Source organism: Schistocerca cancellata, chromosome 3 (genome assembly GCF_023864275.1).
Source record: "Schistocerca cancellata isolate TAMUIC-IGC-003103 chromosome 3, iqSchCanc2.1, whole genome shotgun sequence".
Taxonomy (NCBI): domain Eukaryota; kingdom Metazoa; phylum Arthropoda; class Insecta; order Orthoptera; family Acrididae; genus Schistocerca; species Schistocerca cancellata.
Window position 1 is genome coordinate 243,532,545 of NC_064628.1, and position 19,094 is coordinate 243,551,638.

General features: G+C 41.2%; 1 protein-coding gene across 3 annotated transcripts in view; it reads left to right on the plus strand.

Annotated features, from left to right (window-relative positions):
• Window positions 1-19,094, plus strand: part of LOC126174877 (ATP-dependent translocase ABCB1-like) — a 263,560-nt gene that overhangs the window by 127,566 nt on the left and 116,900 nt on the right. For all 3 annotated transcript variants that reach the window (XM_049921293.1, XM_049921290.1, XM_049921292.1), the window contains 3 exons: window positions 963-1,158; window positions 12,285-12,509; window positions 16,743-16,868. In XM_049921293.1, the coding sequence (XP_049777250.1) occupies window positions 963-1,158; window positions 12,285-12,509; window positions 16,743-16,868 (547 nt within the window). The remainder of the gene's footprint in view (window positions 1-962; window positions 1,159-12,284; window positions 12,510-16,742; window positions 16,869-19,094) is intronic.

Sequence of the window (19,094 nt, forward strand, 5' to 3'; positions counted from 1 at the left end):
CACCTTAATTCGCGTGATACTGAACACTTTCATAAGCATTAGATGATCGTAGTTTGATGTAAAATAATGAGACTTGTTTGCATAAGGAGTGACATAGTAGCGGAGAACTGAATAAAGGAGTTTCCTATCGCAGACTGGACTACAACTTAAGTAGGTTTCCAGAGCGTTCCTAAACTTGGCAAAACCTTGATGCTGCTGAGTGGTTAGTCTTTTTTCGGTTCCCTTATGATATGTGTTCTTGCGGCCGAATTTGTTTGTTGATAATCTGTCCGTATTTCTCAGATGAAACGAAGGAGCCGCATTTCTTCGAGATTGAAGTAGTCAAAGGGCCTAAGAAAGTTTGGTAGGATGACAACACTTGTCGCATTGGGTTTTGAAGATAATGTGACGCTAGCGGCGCTACTATATGATATATGTTAGGCCTATAACGAAAGAGACAAACAGCTGCAGGCTGGTTATTTTGTGAATAAAACAGTCTAAATGGCTCAGGACGGTTTTATTCAATAAATATTCATAATTATCGCAAACTCGTCTAGGAAATTTATTCCCTTTATTAATAATGGTAGAATGATTTGCTAGTATACTCAGATCACTGGGGGGTGTCTCAGGGGGAAGCAAAGAAATCGTACATTGCAAGTTGTGTGTGCATATAATTTCGAACTTGTTCGGGCACGTCCCCTGTGGTCCTCTTGGACAACGTCAGAGGCGTGCTACAGCCATTCATTATCAACGGCTTCTGTTCATTGCGAACTCACGCCACAACTGACAACGTGCTTACTAATAGGTCTGAAAAATTGGTTCCTTACTGACACCCAATGACGACTTCGAAGCACACTAACCGGACGAGTCCTAACAAACAAACAGATACGAGACTGATTTAATCTATTAAAATCTGTTAAAGCGAATCGTTTTTTATAGTATAATAAGTTGATAAAAATTTTGTTCATTATTTCCTTTTTTAGATACAACACGAAGTTGCTTGGAGCAATAAAAATGAGCGTTAAGAAGAACGTCATCATGGGTCTCGGAAACTCGGTGCTTTGGCTCTGCACCTTTGGCAGCTATGGTCTGGCCTTCTGGTACGGCGTGAACCTCATACTAAGGGACAGGGAGTATCCCGAAAATGAGAGAATATACGACGCCTCAACAATGATCACCGTGAGTACCCATCTCCTTTAGTGACCTCTGTCATAATGGCTGTTACGCCATAATGTAATTATGAACATTAACTTTACGATGTAAGAAGAATGCGGATCAATGCCGTCGGTTTTAGGATAGCTGTTCAATCAGAGTCTCCGACAGTAAATCGGAATGGTGCAAAATCCTATCTCAGTTAATGTCGCCTTGCGTCGGATCAAAAAAAAAAGTCAGTTATGGGCATTTTCTTTCCAAGCGGAAAGAATGTTTCATTGCGCTATTTACTTAAAACATAGGGTAAATTGCTAAATATAGTTATATAGTTACAATGTTAAAATCACGTCGGAGATTGGATTGTGCCTTGAAGTTCTGATGCTGAAGGGATGAACTTCTCCATCTTCTACAGCATGTACTAGCTGGTGTCGCAGTGAAAATGTGTTTTCAAATAAAATTTTATGTGCAGTTTGTTGTGACAAAACTGTGTCTGTATGAGTCGCACAACAGGCGCAGAATGCACGAGCTACACTGACAAACTATTTCAAAACAACGCTGTTTCAGGGTATTATTTCTCATATTCATGGTAGATGCCGATCTGGCGACTGTTGCCCATTTGAAGTTGAGTCAACAAGCGCCGGTTCAGTCATTTTGAAAATGAAGCAACACTTGCAAAAGAAAAGTATCACACACTACTCTTTGTGAAAACCGTCATGCAATAAAGGTTGTATGCAGGTGATAGGACTTCTACAGACAATTCAAAGTAAGCCATGTTATATTCATCTACATCTACGTGATTAGTCTGCTATTCACAATAGAGTGCCTGGCAGAGGGTTCAATGAACCACCTTCAAGCTGTCTCTCTACCGCTCCACTCTCGAACGGCGCGCGGGAAAAGCAGGCACTTAAATTTTTCTGTGCGAGCCCTGATTTCTCTCATTTTATCGTGGTGATCATTTCTCCCTATGTAGGTGGGTGCCAACAAAACGTTTTCGCAATCGGAGGAGAAAACTGGTGATTGAAATTTCATGAGAAGATCCCGTCCAGCGAAAAACGCCTCTGTTTTAATGATTGTCACTCCAATTCACGTATCATGTCTGTGGCACTATCTCCCCTACTTCGCGATAATATAAAACGAGCTGCCCTTCTTTGTACTTTTTCGATGTCATCCGTCAGCTCCACCTGATGCGGATCCGACACCGCGCAGCAGTACTCCAGAATAGGGCGGACAAGCGTAGTGTAAGCAGTCTCTTTGGTAGACCTGTTGTACCTTATAAGTGTTCTGCCAATGAAGCACAGTCTTCGGTTTGCTCTACCCAAACGATGTCTATGTGATCGTTCCAATTTAGCGTATTTGTAATTGTAATCCCTAAGTATTTAGTTGAATTTACAGCCTTCAGATTTGTGTGATTTATCGCTTAGCCAAAATTTAGTGGATTTCTTTTAGTACTCACGTGAATAACTTCACACTTTTCTTTATTCAGGATCAATTGCCACTTTTCACACGATACAGATATCTTACCTAATTCATTTTACAATTCGTTTGGTCATCTGATGACTTTGCAATACGTTAAATGACAGCATCATCTGCAAACAATCTAAGATTGTCTTCTATGTCGTTAATATAGATCAGGAACAATAGAAAGCCTATAACACCTGCTTGGGGAACGCTGGATATTACTTCTGTTTTACTCGATGACTTTCCGTCTATTACTACGAACTGTGACCCTTCTGACAGTAAATCACGAATCCAGTCGCACAACTGAGGCGATATTCTATAGGCACGCAGTTTGGTTAGAAGACGCTTGTGAGGAACGGTGTCGAAAGCCTTCTGGAAATCTAAAAATGTGGATTCAATTTGACATCCCCTGCCGATAACACTCATTACTTCATGAGTATAAAGAGCTAGTTGTGTTTCACAAAAACGATACTTTCTGAATCCGTGCTGACTATGTGTTGATAAATCGTCTTTTTTAAGGCACTTCATAATGTTCGAATACAATATATGTTCCAGAACCCTACTGCAAATCGACACTAGTGATGTGGGCTTGTAATTCAAAGGATTACTCCCACTTCCCTTTTTGGGTATTGGTGTGACTTGAGCAATTTTCCAGTCTTTAGGATCTTCCTGTGACCGAACGGTCGTATATAATTTCTAGATATGGAGCTATTGTATTAGCATTCTCTGAGAGGAACCTGACTGGTATACAATCTCGACCGGAAGCCTAGCCTTTATCAAGTGATTTAAGCTGCTTTGCAACACCGAGGGTATCTACTTCTATGTTCCTCATCTTGGCAGTTGTTCTTGATTGGAATTCAGGAATATTTACATCGTCTTCTTTGGTGAAGGGGTTTCGGAAAACAGTGTTTAATAACTCTGCTGTAGTGGCACTGTCATCAGTGACTTCACCGTTGTTATCGCACAGTGAAGGTATTGATTGCGTTTTGCCGCTGGTGTGCTTTATGTATGAGCAGAATCTCTTTGGGTTTTCTGCCAGATTTCGAGAAAGTTTCGTTGTGGAAATTATTAGAAACATCTCGCATTGAAGTACAGGCTAGATTGAGAACTTCTATAAAACTTTGACAGTATTGGGGATTTTGCGTTCTTTTAAATTTGGTGCGCTTTTTTCGCTGCTTCTGCAACAGCGATCTGACCCGTTTTGTGTACCCATGGGAAATCAGTATCATCACTTATTAATTTATGTGGTATATATCTCTCAATTGCTGTCGATACTATCTCTTTGAAATCGTTCCACAACTTTTCTACGCTTACATGATCAGATCAGAAGGAGCGAAGATTGTCTCTTAAAAAGGCGTTAAGAGCATTTTTATCAGCTTTTTTTATAGATATACTTTGCGTTCCTTTTTGATGGTTGTAGGTGTTACGGTATTCAGCCTAGCAGCAATTGCCTTGTGGTCGCTAATCCCTGTATTCGGCACAATACTCAGTACTTGTCCAGGATTATTTGTTGCTAAGAGGTCTAGTACGCTTTTGCAACCATTTACACTTCGAGTGGGCTCATGAACTAATTGTTCAAAATAATTTTTTGAGAATGCATTCAGTACAATTTTAGATGACGTTTTATGCCTGCCGCCGGCTTTAAACGTATAATTTTTCTAGCATGTCGAGGGTAGATTGAAGTAGTTGTATGAGTGGGGAACCTATGTGAAATTAGACTCAAGTTTTCTTTGAACTGTTTAGCAGCTATATGTTCTGAGTCGGGGGTCGGTAAAACGACCCAGTTAACAGTTTAGTCCCATTATCAAGTATAACCTCTACCCATACTGTTTCGCAGGAACTATCTACTTCAATTTCACTACCAGGCAAACTACTTCTGACAGCAATAAATACTCCACCACCAACTGTATTTAATCTATCGTTTCTGAACACTGTAAGATCGTTTGAAAAAATTTCGGCTGAACTTATTTCCAGGTTTATCCAGCTGAACCTATAACGAGTTGAGCTTCAGTGCTTCCTATTAGGGCTCGGACCTCTGGTTCTTTCCCAACAAAGCTACGACAATTTACAACTACAATACCGATCGTTTCTACAACTAACTTACTATGTTTTACCTGCTCCCTTCTAGACGGACGCCCTTTCTGTGATTCCCTAAGACCCTCTAACCTAAAAAACCGTCCAGTCCCTTCCACACAGCCCCCGCTACCCGTGTAGCCGCTTCCTGTGTGTAGTTGACTCCTGACCTATTAAGCGGAACCCGGAAACCCACCACCCGATGGTGCAAGCCAAGAAATCTGCAGCTTACACGGTCACAGAACCGCCTGAACCTCTATTTAACCCTCCACTCGGCTCTGCACCAAAGGACCACAGTCGGTTTTATCGACGATGCTGCGGATAGAGCCCTAATAGGAAGCACTGAAGCTCAACTCGTTATAGGTTCAGAAAGCTGGCTAAATCTGGAAATAAGTTCTGCCGAAATTTTTTCAAACGATCTTACAGTGTTCAGAAACGATAGATTAATCTCGCAAGAAAGACTAGCAGTCTTTACCATTTCCGATAGCCGCCCGAAACCACAGAGAATCCCCTCCGATCCAAAGCGACACGCGTCATTGGTACCTACATGAGCCACCGCCGCACAGTCAAAGCGTGTTCTGGTGATTAGGCAGTGGCCTCACTAATGTCAATCTTACTTAATGGGTCGCAGAAGAATCCTGAATGTTGCGTGGAGATTTTTTTTCATTTTGATGGGTCCCGCCACGAACCTCTCCTGTGTCAACCCCTTCACCTCAAAGTAACACTTGCAACCTATGTCCTAATTATTTGCCGAATGTATTCCAATCTCTGTCTTCCACTACAGTTTTTACCCTCTACAGCTCCCTCTAGTAACATGGAAGTTATTCCGTGATGTCTTAACAGATGTCCCATCGTCGTGTCCTTTCCTCTTGTCTGTGTTTTTCATATACTCCTTTCCTCGCTATTCTGCGAAGAACCTTCTCATTCCTTATCTTATCAGTCCACCTAATTTTCAACATTCTTCTGTAGCACCACATCTCAAATACTTCAATTCTCTTCCGTTTAGGTTTCCCCGTAGTCTGTGTTTCACAAACATGCAATGCTGTGCTCCAAACGTACTTCCTCAGAAATTTCTTCCATAAATTAAGGCCTGTGTTTGACACTAGGAGACTTTTCTTGGCCACGAATCCCGTTTTTGACTGTGGTAGTCTACTTGTTATATCGCCATTCCTAGTAAACGTCTCGAATTCCCATGTAGAAAACAGCTTGAAACGTCTGAATACTTTACAAATCAGTTAATGTGTAAAATATTTGCCTTTAAGCACGTAAGAGAGAAGCTTAGGAAAGGTTTCCCTCAGTTAAGCTGCCTCAGGACAAACGAACAGTTTCTAGCAGTAGTTACTCGTCTGCAGTCGTTATAGGTTCAGAAAGCTAGCTAAAGCTGGAAATAAGTTCAGCCGAAATTTTTTCAAACGATCTTACAGTGTTCAGAAACGACAGATTAAATACAGCTGTAATATTTCTCAACCTTTTAACATAAGGTTGTACCCCTTGACACGACTATTATGGTGAGATTTCATATTTTTAAATTCAGTCACTAATTACGCGAAGTATTGAAAATCGAATTTTTGTTGCCCCTACGTTGCAACTGTTTCTGCGATAGCGTTCTAAGAATATAAACGCACAGACAACGTGACGTGCCACCATACGACACGAATTTACAGTGGACGAATGTTTCGTCTCCATGAACATTGTAGCACGGCAACACCACAGGGGCACTACTACCATGTTAGAGAATCTGAATGGGATTAGTGGTACACCTATGCCACTGTTATTAATAGCGATGTAAAACTTCTCGCGTCCGTCGGCCGTCGTAATTTAATACATTATTATTATTATTATTATTATTATTATTATTATTATTTTGATTGTTGCCGACTTACGTGGTGGGCCTTAATAAAAATATTTCATTCAATTTTGGTTTACGGTTAAATGCTTTCGTGAAGTTCTCCTTTTTAACAATATTAATCTTAAATTATTTGTTACGTTAATGAATGTTAGACTCGCTGAATCTTAAAACATGAGCATACAAGTTGAACATTGGAATACACTTTTCATATTAATTTCCTCGGCTAGTCAGCTCACTTTAAAGCAAAAGATCTTTAGTTATTAATTACAATTGCGGCCCACACACGCGTGAGAGTATTTTTTCTTACCTCCGTTAACCATTGCCTCGTAGTCGGAGTCCTGGCTCTGGCTCTCGGCTATGGTACTGAAAATAAGAATCTTAAAGCTACGTATTTTATACAACGTCGGGCGGCTGTGGAGAAAAATTAATATTATGTTAATAACGGGCGAGTTTTTTGCTTCCGCAAATTTTTCATAAGTTAATATCGCCACGTAATGGCGTCGTTGGCTGTTTCGGCCGCTGCGATTGTTGAAATGTAAATTATTTGAATGCAGGTTAATCCAAGGAAGACGGACATGAAATCGGGATCACCTCTTATAAATTAAAAGTGCACAATAATATTAAATAAATATATTATCTGCTTAACTCATACAAATACGCTTACATTTGCCAGCACTCGAAAGATGTCCATCTATACGCAATCAAGACAAGAGAAGTGAAGACGACTAAAAAAATTAACAAAAGAGCGTATCTTGTCTCTTTAGATCACTTTGTTATATTTCTTTGCATTCGAAACTTAGACAGGGAAATTATTGTTTTACAGCTACATGATAAAATATATTATTCAATTTTTAAATGTCTCTTCTTTATAAATACTGCCTTTTAAGTCTTTTTTTATAATATAGCACTGGGGACGCTATAAACTGCAGGTCATAGGAGTTGTACCAACGCCACATTGGCCTTTTCGGGGAAGACACAAGCACAAGATATTCGAAAGAATAGTCTATCTATTCATGAATCACAAAAACTGACGTCGATACGGGATAAGACATACCTCAACTTTTGTGCGGGATATAACTGATACAAAACTACAGGTTTCGCGGACTACAAAGAAACCGTCAATGTAGAATAAAAGGATTCCAATCAGAAACAAATAGTGTTTTCAGACAAGACTCAGTAGGAAAAGAACGTAGTAGATGACAGAGTACGCATGAGGTGCCACAGATATAAAAGCGAACAACCCGATTGCATTATCCATCGTAATGCTGGACAAACATTTAACAGTGGTCTTAGAGTCATTAGCTTTAATCGGTGTTAACGTCGCCGTTTTTCAGGTAATCTCAACTATCATTGTCATATCACAAACATTGTGGAGTACGAAGTAATATCTCCCCACCAACTAAATCCAGAAACTAAGCCCCACAATCAAATTATGGTAAATAGGTTGCTAGTCCAACTGAAGTTTTTATTTTCCTAACAAGTGCCACTCGTCGCATTCGCTTTCTTCAGTTGTGCCCAACACTATTGTGTAAGCCGAACACATGCTCCTAGGAAATGAAAAGAATCGCACAACATTGTAATTCAATCTCTGTATGATAGTTGCCGGTGGGCACAAGATTATGCAAAAAGGGCAGCCAGGGCAATTTGGGGTAAAGGAAATAGTACACCAACTTTGATATCAAATCAAAGAGCAAACGAATCAGCAGTGATCAGTGATCAAGTGCAGAGTAAACGGGCTGATACTACGGCAGTCACAGTAAACACATCACTGTCGTGGTTTGACCGCTTTTTGTCCTTCATTCGGACTTTGTAGCCAGAGTTGTTGCCCTCCATGAATCTAGGTGACGTTGATAACGCGCAGAAGCTAGAGTTAGGCACCGGTGACGCCTTATCCGTAAGAAATTTGAGGTTGCTAAGTGCACGCAGTTCACTGGTGTCATAATAAGCAAAGGTTATTCTTATTTCTTTTTTTATTCGCGTCTTTCCTTCTCTGTATTTTGTCTAGTTTATATTACATTATTATACAGGGAGTAAGGGGTATATATGCAGAAATTTCTTTTAGTGACAGATGATGCTGTACTCAACAGTACTATATTAATATTTACGTCATCTGCAGACTAGTAACTACAGCTATTACAAGTTATACGTTTTTAGATTGATTAGTACCACCAAGTGTATGTGTCAAGAGCAAGCCACTAACTAATGTTTATTTTTCCCTGGGCAGCAGGTTAAGTGTTGAAGTATTGACACGTGAACCTAAAACGGTTAGTCTATACTGACAGGTGTAGTCCACTTAATGCTGCTGGCACAGCTGTGCAGAAAACATCAGGTCGTAAAGTTTGTGACATGTTTGTGGGAAGACTGTTTGACGCAGAGAAAAAACAACCAACACACTGATGGGTGCACATACGAACGTACTACATACGAGAATATCTGCACTTAAACGCGTTCACCCTCTATGTGACCGAGCAAGGTGGTGCAATGGTCCTCATATTCGGGAGGACGACAGTTGAAATCTGCGTCTGGTTGTCCAGATTTAGGTCCAGGCAAATACCACCAAATACCGGGATGAAATGGTATGGTCGATTTCCTTCCTAATTCTCCAAACAAGAATTCGACTTGTGCTTCGTCTCCAGCGATCAGGTTGTCTAGGTGACGTACAACCCTACTGATCCTTCGTTATTTTATTATATGTATTGTGACCCAGTTTGTTTGTTGATAACCTCCCTTTTCTACGATGAAACGAAGAAGCAAAGGTCTTCGAAGCAGTCAGAGGCCCAAAGAAAGTTTAGTGGGTTTAAATCCTGATCTCACAGAATTTTGAAGATTAATTGAGGCTAATGATCCGAATATTCATTGAAGAGCCAAAGAAACTGGTACACCTGTCTAATATCGTGTAGGGCCCCCTCGAACACGCAGAAGTGCCGCAACAGGACGTAGCATGGGCTCAACTAACGTCTGAAGTAGTGCTAGAGGGAACTGACATTATGAATCCGCAGGGCTGTCCGGAAACCCGTAAGAGTACGAGGGTTTGGAGATCTTTTCTGAATAGAACATTGCAAGGCAGCCCACACATGCTCAATAATGTTCGTGTCTGGGGAGTTTGGTCGCCAGCGGAAGCGTTTAAACTCAGAAGAGTGTTACTGGAGCCACGCTGTAGAAATTCTGGACGTGTGGGGCGTCGCATTGTCCTGCTGGAATTTCCCAAGTCCGTCAGAATGCACAATGAACGGATGCAGGTCATCAGACATGATGTTACGTACGTGACACCAGTCAGAGTCGTATCTAGAAGTATCAGGGGTCCCATAACGCTCCAGCTGCACACGCCCCACACCATTACAGAGCCTCCACCAGCTTGAACAGTCCCTTGCTGACTTTCAGGGTCCATGAATACATGAGTTGTCTCCATACCCGTACGCATCCATCCGCTCGATACAATTTGAAACGAGACTCGTCCGACCGGGCAACATTGTTCCAGTCATCAATAGTCCAGTGTCGGTGTTAATGGGCCCAGATGAGGCGTAAATCTTTGTGTCGTGCAGTCATCAACGGGTACACGAGTAGACCTCCACCACCGAAAGCCGATATCGATGTTGTTTCGTTGAATGGTTCGCATGCTGACACTACACTTGTTGATCGCCAAGCATTGAAATCTGCAGCAGTTTCCGGAAGGATTTCATTTGTCACCTTAAACGATTCAGTTCAGCCGTCGTTCTACTTCATTACCACCTCGGAGATGCTGTGTCCCATGGCTCGTGTGCCGACTATAACACCACCTTCAAACTCACTTCCGTGTTGTTAACCTGCCATTGTAGCAACATTTAATAAATAAAAAATAAAATAAAATAATAATAATAATAATTTGTAATAATAATTATTATTTTTGTCGTTTGTTTGGATAAGTAATTGAGAGATTAAAATTTACGCCGTGAATTTATCGAGCTTCGCACATCCGAAGTTGTACTGAACGTAGCCAGGGCTCAGTATATATTTTTTGTACACAGTCTGATATCTGACCTCAGCTTCAATCATGACAATGGAGTGACTAAAACTACTAAAACAGAGAAAAGCATACGATTAAATAAAACATCTATTCATTTCAACATATACATTACGATATGAATGACACGTAAAATTCTAGGTAAATAATTGTAGATACTTCACAAATGAGAGCGACTTATTAATTCTGCGCCTCTTTTCTGCAAATAAGTATCAATATGGCTAACTGTGGAGCCACACAAAATATTACGTCCTTCTAGGACAACGAATGACATAAGAGTGTGCTGATGCCTACTGACTGTAACAAGAGAGCGGTGTTAATTCCTTTTTTTTTTTTTTTTTGCTTTCTCTTGTCTTAAAAAATCGATACATATAATCTAAGTTCAGTAAATTAAATATCGTCTGTGCTAGAGTGCAAATGGTTCAAAAACAGTAACCGATCTAACAACACTTGTTGTCTTATATAGGCGTTGCCGACCGCAGCGCTGTCTTCTGTCTGTTTAGATATCTCTGTATTCGCATACACATGGCTATACCAGTTTCTTTGGCGCTTCAGCGTACAGTCTGTGTGATGTGGGGAATAGCCAGACAACCGTTTGCTAATTTATTCGGGCCAGTGAATGGTGTCTCAAAGGGAGGAAAAGAAAGAGCACATTGTACGGGTTGGTACGCACATCCGTCCTGTGCACATCTCCACATTACGGTTTGACGAAGCACACTACGTTCTAAACTGAACAAAGTCTCTCATCCTAGCTCGTTACTGCCTCCTCAGATACTGATTTTAAGTACGTTTCAGCATGAATTTGATTTCTGTTATGTTGATATATATTTTAAGTACTTTTTAGTACATATTTTGTTTTTGTTATGTTTTTGAGAAAAAGCATTACTCGTTCGACATATATTTTGCACTATGTAAAGGTTTTTTAAATTACCGCTACCAGTCACAAATTTCGTCAACAATTGTATTATTTATTTAGCGACATGTTTCGAGGTAAACCTCATCTTCAGGCTAAATGGCATTACAAAAACAACTTTAAAATAAGGCCATAGAGATGTTACATAGTCTTTTCGTGAATGCTGTGGTCATCTTTTTTCTTCTGGTGTGGCAGTCTCGTAGTGATGCGCTGGGGTGCCGCCATTTCCTTGCCTCTCCTGCTCACTGTTCACAAATTGTCACTAACGCAGCAGTAACTTCGAAACACGATCACAAACAGTTCTGTGATCGTGTTTACAAGTTACTGCTATGTTAGTGACAATTTGTGAATAGTGAACAGAAGAGGCACGGGAATGGAGGCACCCTAGCGCATCACTACGAGACTGCCACACCAGGAGAAAAAGGATGACCACAGCATTCACGAAAAGACTATGTAACATCTGTACGGCCTTATTTTAAAGTTGTTTGTGGAATTCCATTTAGCCTGAAGATGAGGTTTACCTCAAATCATGTAGCTAAATAAATAAGTAATACAGTAGTTGAAGAAGTTTGTAACTGGTATCGGTAATTTACAATACCTTTACATATTTTTTGAGACAGTCACGGTCGAAAAATAGTCAAAATGGCTTCAAATTCTTTTGTACTTACTCTTGATCCATGGTTTGATTTAGTTTTAGCAGGCATAATGGAACAAAAATCCGCCACAGGGAGTAATATTTTATCTTGAAGGTGAGGCATCTCGCACTTGTAATGCACAGAATGAAGTTGACGTGTTCACAGTAAGCCACTATGTAATTGTTTGCATGCTGTTACTTATTACCGCGAGTGTTTCCGCTGCAGGTGTTCTACTCAGTCATGATGGGCTCCTGGATGTTCGGTATGTCGTCGCCCTTCATTGAGGCCTTCTCGATGGCTAGGGGAGCCGCTGCCAAAGTCTTCGCCGTCATTGACCGCAAGTCGCCCATCGACAGCTTGTCTGAAGAGGGCGAGCGCCCGTCTGACGTCAACGGCGATGTGAGCTTCCAAGACGTCCACTTCGAGTACCCTTCACGGAAGGGCGTCAGGGTGAGTGCACAGTCATCTTTCGAAACCTAAGTCGTTATTACTCATTAGTTATTTCTCATATCGTATTGAACAGTGACATTAGGGTTTACGTATTCTACTTAACAGTCGAAGTGCATTATTGCTCTAGGTAGAAAGGAATGATAAATAATAAGTAGTGGAACGGGAAAGTAAACTGTGGAAAAAACCCGTTCAGTCGTTAAGATCTGAGATAATTTAGGTTGATCGTGTCATTTAACAAAATGCAAATTTGTGCTATACGGAGTCCAGGTTTCAATATCCGACATATCTAATTAGCGACTAGAGTTGAATATGTTGTTGTTGTTGTTGTGGTCTTCAGTCCTGAGACTGGTTAGATGCAGCTCTCCATGCTACTCTATCCTGTGCAAGCCTCTTCATCAACCAGTACCTACCGCAACCTACATCCTTCTGAATCTGCTTAGTGTATTCATCTCTTGGTCTCCCTCAACGATTTTTACCCTCCACGCTGCCCTCCAATACTAAATTGGTGATCCCTTGATGCCTCAGAACATGTCCTACAAACCGATCCCTTCTTCTAGTCAAGTTGTGCCACAAACTTCTCCCCAATCCTATTCAATACTTCCTCATTAGTTATGTGATCTACCCATCTAATCTTCAGCATTCTTCTGTAGCACCACATTTCAAAAGCTTCTATTCTCTTCTTGTCCAAAATATTTATCGTCCATGTTTCACTTCCACACATTGCTACACTCCATACAAATACTTTCAGAAATGACTTCCTGACACTTAAATCTATACTCGATGTTAACAAATTTCTCTTCTTCAGAAACGCTTTCCTTGCCATTGCCAGTCTACATTTTACATCCTCTCTAGTTCGACCATCATCAGTTATTTTGCTCCCCAAATAGCAAACCTCCTTTACTACTTTAAGTGTCTCATTTCCTAATCTGATTCCCTCAGCATCACCCGACTTAATTCGACTACATTCCATTGTCCTCGTTTTGCTTTTATTGATGTTCATCTTGTAGCCTCCTTTCAAGACACTGTCCATTCCGTTCAACTGCTCTTCCAAGTCCTTTACTGTCTCTGACACAATTACAATGTCATCGGCGAACCTCAAAGTTTTTATTTCTTCTCCATGGATTTTAATACCTACACCGAATTTTCTTTTGTTTCCTTCACTGCTTGCTCAATATACAGATTGAATAACATCGGGGATAGGCTACAGCCCTGTCTCACTCCCTTCCCAAACACTGCTTCCCTTTCATGCCCCTCGATTCTTATAACTGCCATCTGGTTTCTGTACAAATTGTAAATAGCCTTTCGCTCCCTGTATTTTACCCCTGCCGCCTTCAGAATTTGAAAGAGTATTCCAGTCAACATTGTCAAAAGCTTTTTCTAAGTCTACAAATGCTAGAAACGTAGGTTTGCCCTTCCTTAATCTAGCTTCTAAGATGAGTCGTAGGGCAGTATTGCCTTACGTGTTCCAACATTCCTGCGAAATCCAAACTGATCTTCCCCGAGGTCGGCTTCTACTAGTTTTTCCATTCTTCTGTAAAGAATTCGCGTTAGTATTTTGCAGCTGTGACTTATTAAACTGATAGTTCGGTAATTTTCCCATCTGTCAACACCAGCTTTCTTTGGGATTGGAATTATTGTATTCTTCTTGAAGTCTGAGGGTATTTCGCCTGTTTCATACATCTTGCTCACCAGATGGTAGAGTTTTGTCAGGATTGGCGCTCCCAAGGCCGCCAGTAGTTCTAATGGAATGTTGTCTACTCCTGAGGCCTTGTTTCGACTCAGATTTTTCAGTGCTCTGTCAAACTCTTCACGCAGTATCGTATCTCCCACTTCATCTTCATCTACATCCTCTTCCATTTCCATAATATTGTCCTCAAGTACATCGCCCTTGTATAGACCCTCTATATACTCCTTCCACCTTTCTGCTTTCCCTTCTTTGCTTAGAACTGGGTATCCATCTGAGCTCTTGATATTCATACAAGTGGCTCTCTTTTCTCCAAAGGTCTCTAATTTTCCTGTAGGCAGTATCTATTTTACCCCTAGTGAGATAAGCTTCTACATCCTCACATTTGTCCTCTAGCCATGCCTGCTTAGCCATTTTGCACTTCATGTCGATCTCATTTTTGAGACGTTTGTCTTCCTTTTTGCCTGCTTCATTTACTGCATTTTTATATTTTCCCCTTTCATCAATTAAATTCAATAGTTCTTCTGTTACCCAAGAATTTCTACTAGCCCTCGTCTTTTTACCTACTTGATCCACTGCTGCCTTCACTACTTCATTCCTCAGATCTACCCATTCTTCTACTGTATTTCTATCTCCCATTGCTGTCAATTGTTCCCTTATGCTCTACCTGAAACTCTGTACAACCTCTGGTTTAGTTAGTTTATCGAGGCCCCATCTCCTTAAATTACCACGTGTTTGCAATTTCTTCAGTTTTAATCTACAGTTCATAACCAGTAGATTGTGGTCAGAGTCCACATCTGCCCCTAGAAATGTCTTATTTAAAACCTGGTTCCTAAATCTCTGTCTTACGATTATATAATCTATCTGATACCTTTTAGTATCTCCAGGCTTGTTCCATGTATAAAACCTTCTTTTATGATTCTTGAACCAAGTGTTGGCTATGATTAAGTTATGCTCTGTGGAAAATTCTACCAGACGGCTTCCTCTTTCATTTCTTAGCCCCAATCCATATTCAACTATTGTGTTTCCTTCTCTCCCTTTTCCTATTCTCGAATTCAAGTCACCCATGACTATTAAATTTTCGTCTCCCTTCACTACCTGAATAATTTCTTTTATCTCATCATACATTTGTTCAATTTCTTCGTAATCTGCAGAGCTAGTTGGCATATAAACTTGTACTACTGTAGTAGGCGTGGGCTTCGTATCTAATGTGGCTACAATAATACGTTCACTATGCTGTTTGTAGTAGCTTACCCGCACTCCTATTTTTTATTCATTATTAAACCTACTCCTGCGTTACCCCTATTTGATTTTGTATTTATAACCCTGTATTCATCTGACCAGAAGTCTTGTTCCTCCTGCCACCGAACTTCACTAATTCCCACTATATCTAACTTTAACCTATCCATTTCCCTTTTTAAATTTTCTAACCTACCTGCCCGATTAAGGGATCTGACATTCCACGCTCCGATCCATAGAACGCCAGTTTTCTTTCTCCTGATGACGACGTCCTCTTGAGTAGTCCCCGCCCGGAGATCCGAATGGGGGACTATCTTACCTCCGGAATATTTTACCCAAGATGACGCCATCATCATTTAACCATACACTAAAGCTGCATGCCCTCGGGAAAAATTACGACTGTAGTTTCCTCTTGCTTTCAGCCGTTCGCAGTACCACCACAGCAAGGCCGTTTTGGTTAGTGTTACACTGCCAGCTCAGTCAATAATCCAGACTGTTGCCCCTGCAACTACTGAAAGGCTGCTGCCCCTCTTCAGGAACCTCACGTTTGTCTGGCCTCTCAACAGATACCCCTCCGTTGTGGTTGCACCTACGGTACGGCTATCTGTATCGCTGAGGCACGCAAGCCTGCCTCCCTACCAACGGCATGGTCCATGGTTCATGGGGGGGGGGGGGGGGAGTAAAGGTCATAATCAGACAACTTCAATCTTTCAATCTCCACATAAAGCTATCTGATGGGGGAAATATGCGTCTCGGAACATTTACTTGCATAATTTTAAAAGTAAGCTTTTCCGTGATGTATAGTCTTTGTTGTACCACTACCCACTACAGCCTGTTTAGCATTTTTCTTACGCCCTTCCAGTGACTAAAAAAATGACGAGGAAACGCGCTGACCTCGTCTAAATTTTTCTATTTCTTCCGTTAATACAGCTAAGGAAGGTTCCCAGAGTGACAAGCAGAGCTCGACAATCTGTCGGATGATATCTGATTTATTTAATAACACTTCCTTAAAATTCTTTCATTGAATTACTGTACAATGTGACACATGTTTTCCACAGAACGTGACGCATATGATCGATCTTGCTAAAATACGCTTATGACTGGTTGCAGACATCAGTCGCCGATGTTGTGATGCCTTATTAGTTCTTTTCACTTATTTACGTATTGTACACTACTTTTTTTGCGAAGATCAGATGTTTGTATTTGCATCAAGTGTAGATCATTTGCTGGTCTTCCTGGATTTTACTCCATTACGGTATTATTATTCATATTTACCTCCGAGGATAAATAGATATATTTCACATTTTCAGATCCTGCAAGGCCTGAACCTCAAGATCAAAGCCGGAGAGACGGTGGCGCTAGTGGGCAGCTCCGGCTGTGGCAAGTCCACGTGTATCCAGCTGATACAGCGCTTCTATGACCCTCTGCAAGGAAAAGTGCGTACCACACACAGCATTGTTTTCTCCTAGCCTTTATTCGAACGTTGCAGACAAGAAACTAATTTGAATACAGATGTCCCCTAGAGAATAACTTTTCTCCCTCGTCTCCGTCTTTGGTGGACAAAAAGTAACACGGATTAACGGAGAATTAAGGTTGGAAAGATAGTTAAGGTAGAACGAGGTATTCGAAAAAGAATCATATGAGCCAAAACACAACAAACAAATAAAGTGAAAACGACGATGTAGATGGTGATCATAAACATTACCATAATTATCATCATTATCGTTGGTATCATAACCAATGACTGAGCCGTCTCGTTAATTTGGTCCTCTGACAGTGGTCCTGTAATTTTCAAGGCATGAGCCTCCTAATGGAATGCAATGGTGACATAGCGTAAGTCGCACGTACAGGAAGGGTGGATGGGGCCACGAAAGCCTTAACGATTTTGCATTGGTAAGTGACTGGGAAAGGAGATTACTTAAAAAACAGTTGTATGACCTACATTACAATATTTTCCAGTGTGTGGGACCAATACAAAATAGAACGAAAAAAGTTTATGGAATATATACAAAGAAGGACAGCATGAATGGTAACAGTTTTTTGTCCATAGGAGAGCGTCGTGGAAATGAAAATCCTTAAACGACAAACGCTTGAAAACGCACGTCAACTACCTCGCGAAAGCCTGCTTACAAAGGTTCAAGAACGAGTATTTAGTGCCGAATCTAGGAATATGCTACAAGCTCCTACGTACCTCTCGTGCAGGAACTGCGAAGACGAGATTAATTACAGGTAGTAAAGAGACATCAAAGCAATCATTTTTCCCACGCTCCATAAGCAAATGAAACGGGAAGAAACTCTAATACGTCGCACAACAAGAAGTACTCTCTGTCATAACCTTCATAGTGTTGTAGTTTACATAGTAAAGACGTAGATTTAGATTTTTAGCTCCTTAGTTCACCAAGGAGAAAACGTCCAGAGCTTTTACTGTCTATTGTGTGTGACTGGCACACTGTATTCAAGTCGTAGGAAATCCGAATGTCACAGTGAATGTACCTGAAGGATATCAAAACTGATCGTTCCGGGAGCAAACTAGAAGCTGTACTCAGGCGCTATAACCTGTCTCGAATTTCCTTTAATGCAGCAAACTAGAAGCTATTCTTAAGCACCATCAACTACCTCGAATTTGCTTTAATGCATCATTTCATTTGCAATGGAAATGATTTCATTTGGAAGGACACATTTAACGAGAGCACAAGTAAGGTCGATAGCGTTTAAAACTTAGTGTCACTGTCATTGGCGTGGTCAGAGATCCCACAGCAACGTCGGTTTACACACTTCCCGTTGTCGGCTTCGAGAAGCTGCCCAGTAGGCCAGGGGACTTTCCAGCTGCAACTCCGTCAGACAAAGGCACCGTGTACGTCGACGAATTGTCTTGTTGCTTTCGCCCTAAGTGAGAAGTTGCCACATGCAAAAACAATAAATAAATATAAATAGAGTTCGGTTGCCGAAGCAGGCCTCAGAGACATAACGAGGACGAGTAAATATATCGTTTTTGCTAGATTATCAACCAACCCCCCCCCCTCCCCCCCCCCCCCCCCCCCCCCCCCGATATGAATGTGTTGTGTCGGTTGACCTTTCCTGGATGATGAAAACTGGCTTCATCACTGAAGGTTAATTTGTTTGCGAAGTCGTCATTATCAAGATGGTTCAAAAATGGTTCAAATGGCTCTGAGCACTATGGGACTTAACATCTATGGTCATCAGTCCCCTAGAACTTACAACTACTTAAACCTAACTAACCTAAGGACATCACACAATACCCAGTCATCACGAGGCAGAGAAAATCCCTGGCCCCGAAGATGGTTCTACACAGCAATGTAGAACTGTAGGCGGCGCAAAGTATCGTCAAAGCTTATTGCTTGCAGGATTTGTAATTTGTACGGCTTTTACTTTACTTTACTTTTCCGTGTCCAGATCAAATTTTATTTTTTCAATAGTTAGCCACCGCTACGGCTTTGTCGTTGGCTTGTAGCAGGTCACTAAAACTGCAGGGCTCCGGCAGTAGTCGGCACATGAGCAGATGTGCCTCGTCTTGTACCTCTCGTGCCTCTCGTCTTGTACCATCCGCAAAGAACGTCGTCATCGTTAGTCAGCAGTTCCCACTTGCACAGATTAGTTTTGCATCTGGGTACACCAGCCCTCAGCCTATTTAGTGTTCTCCA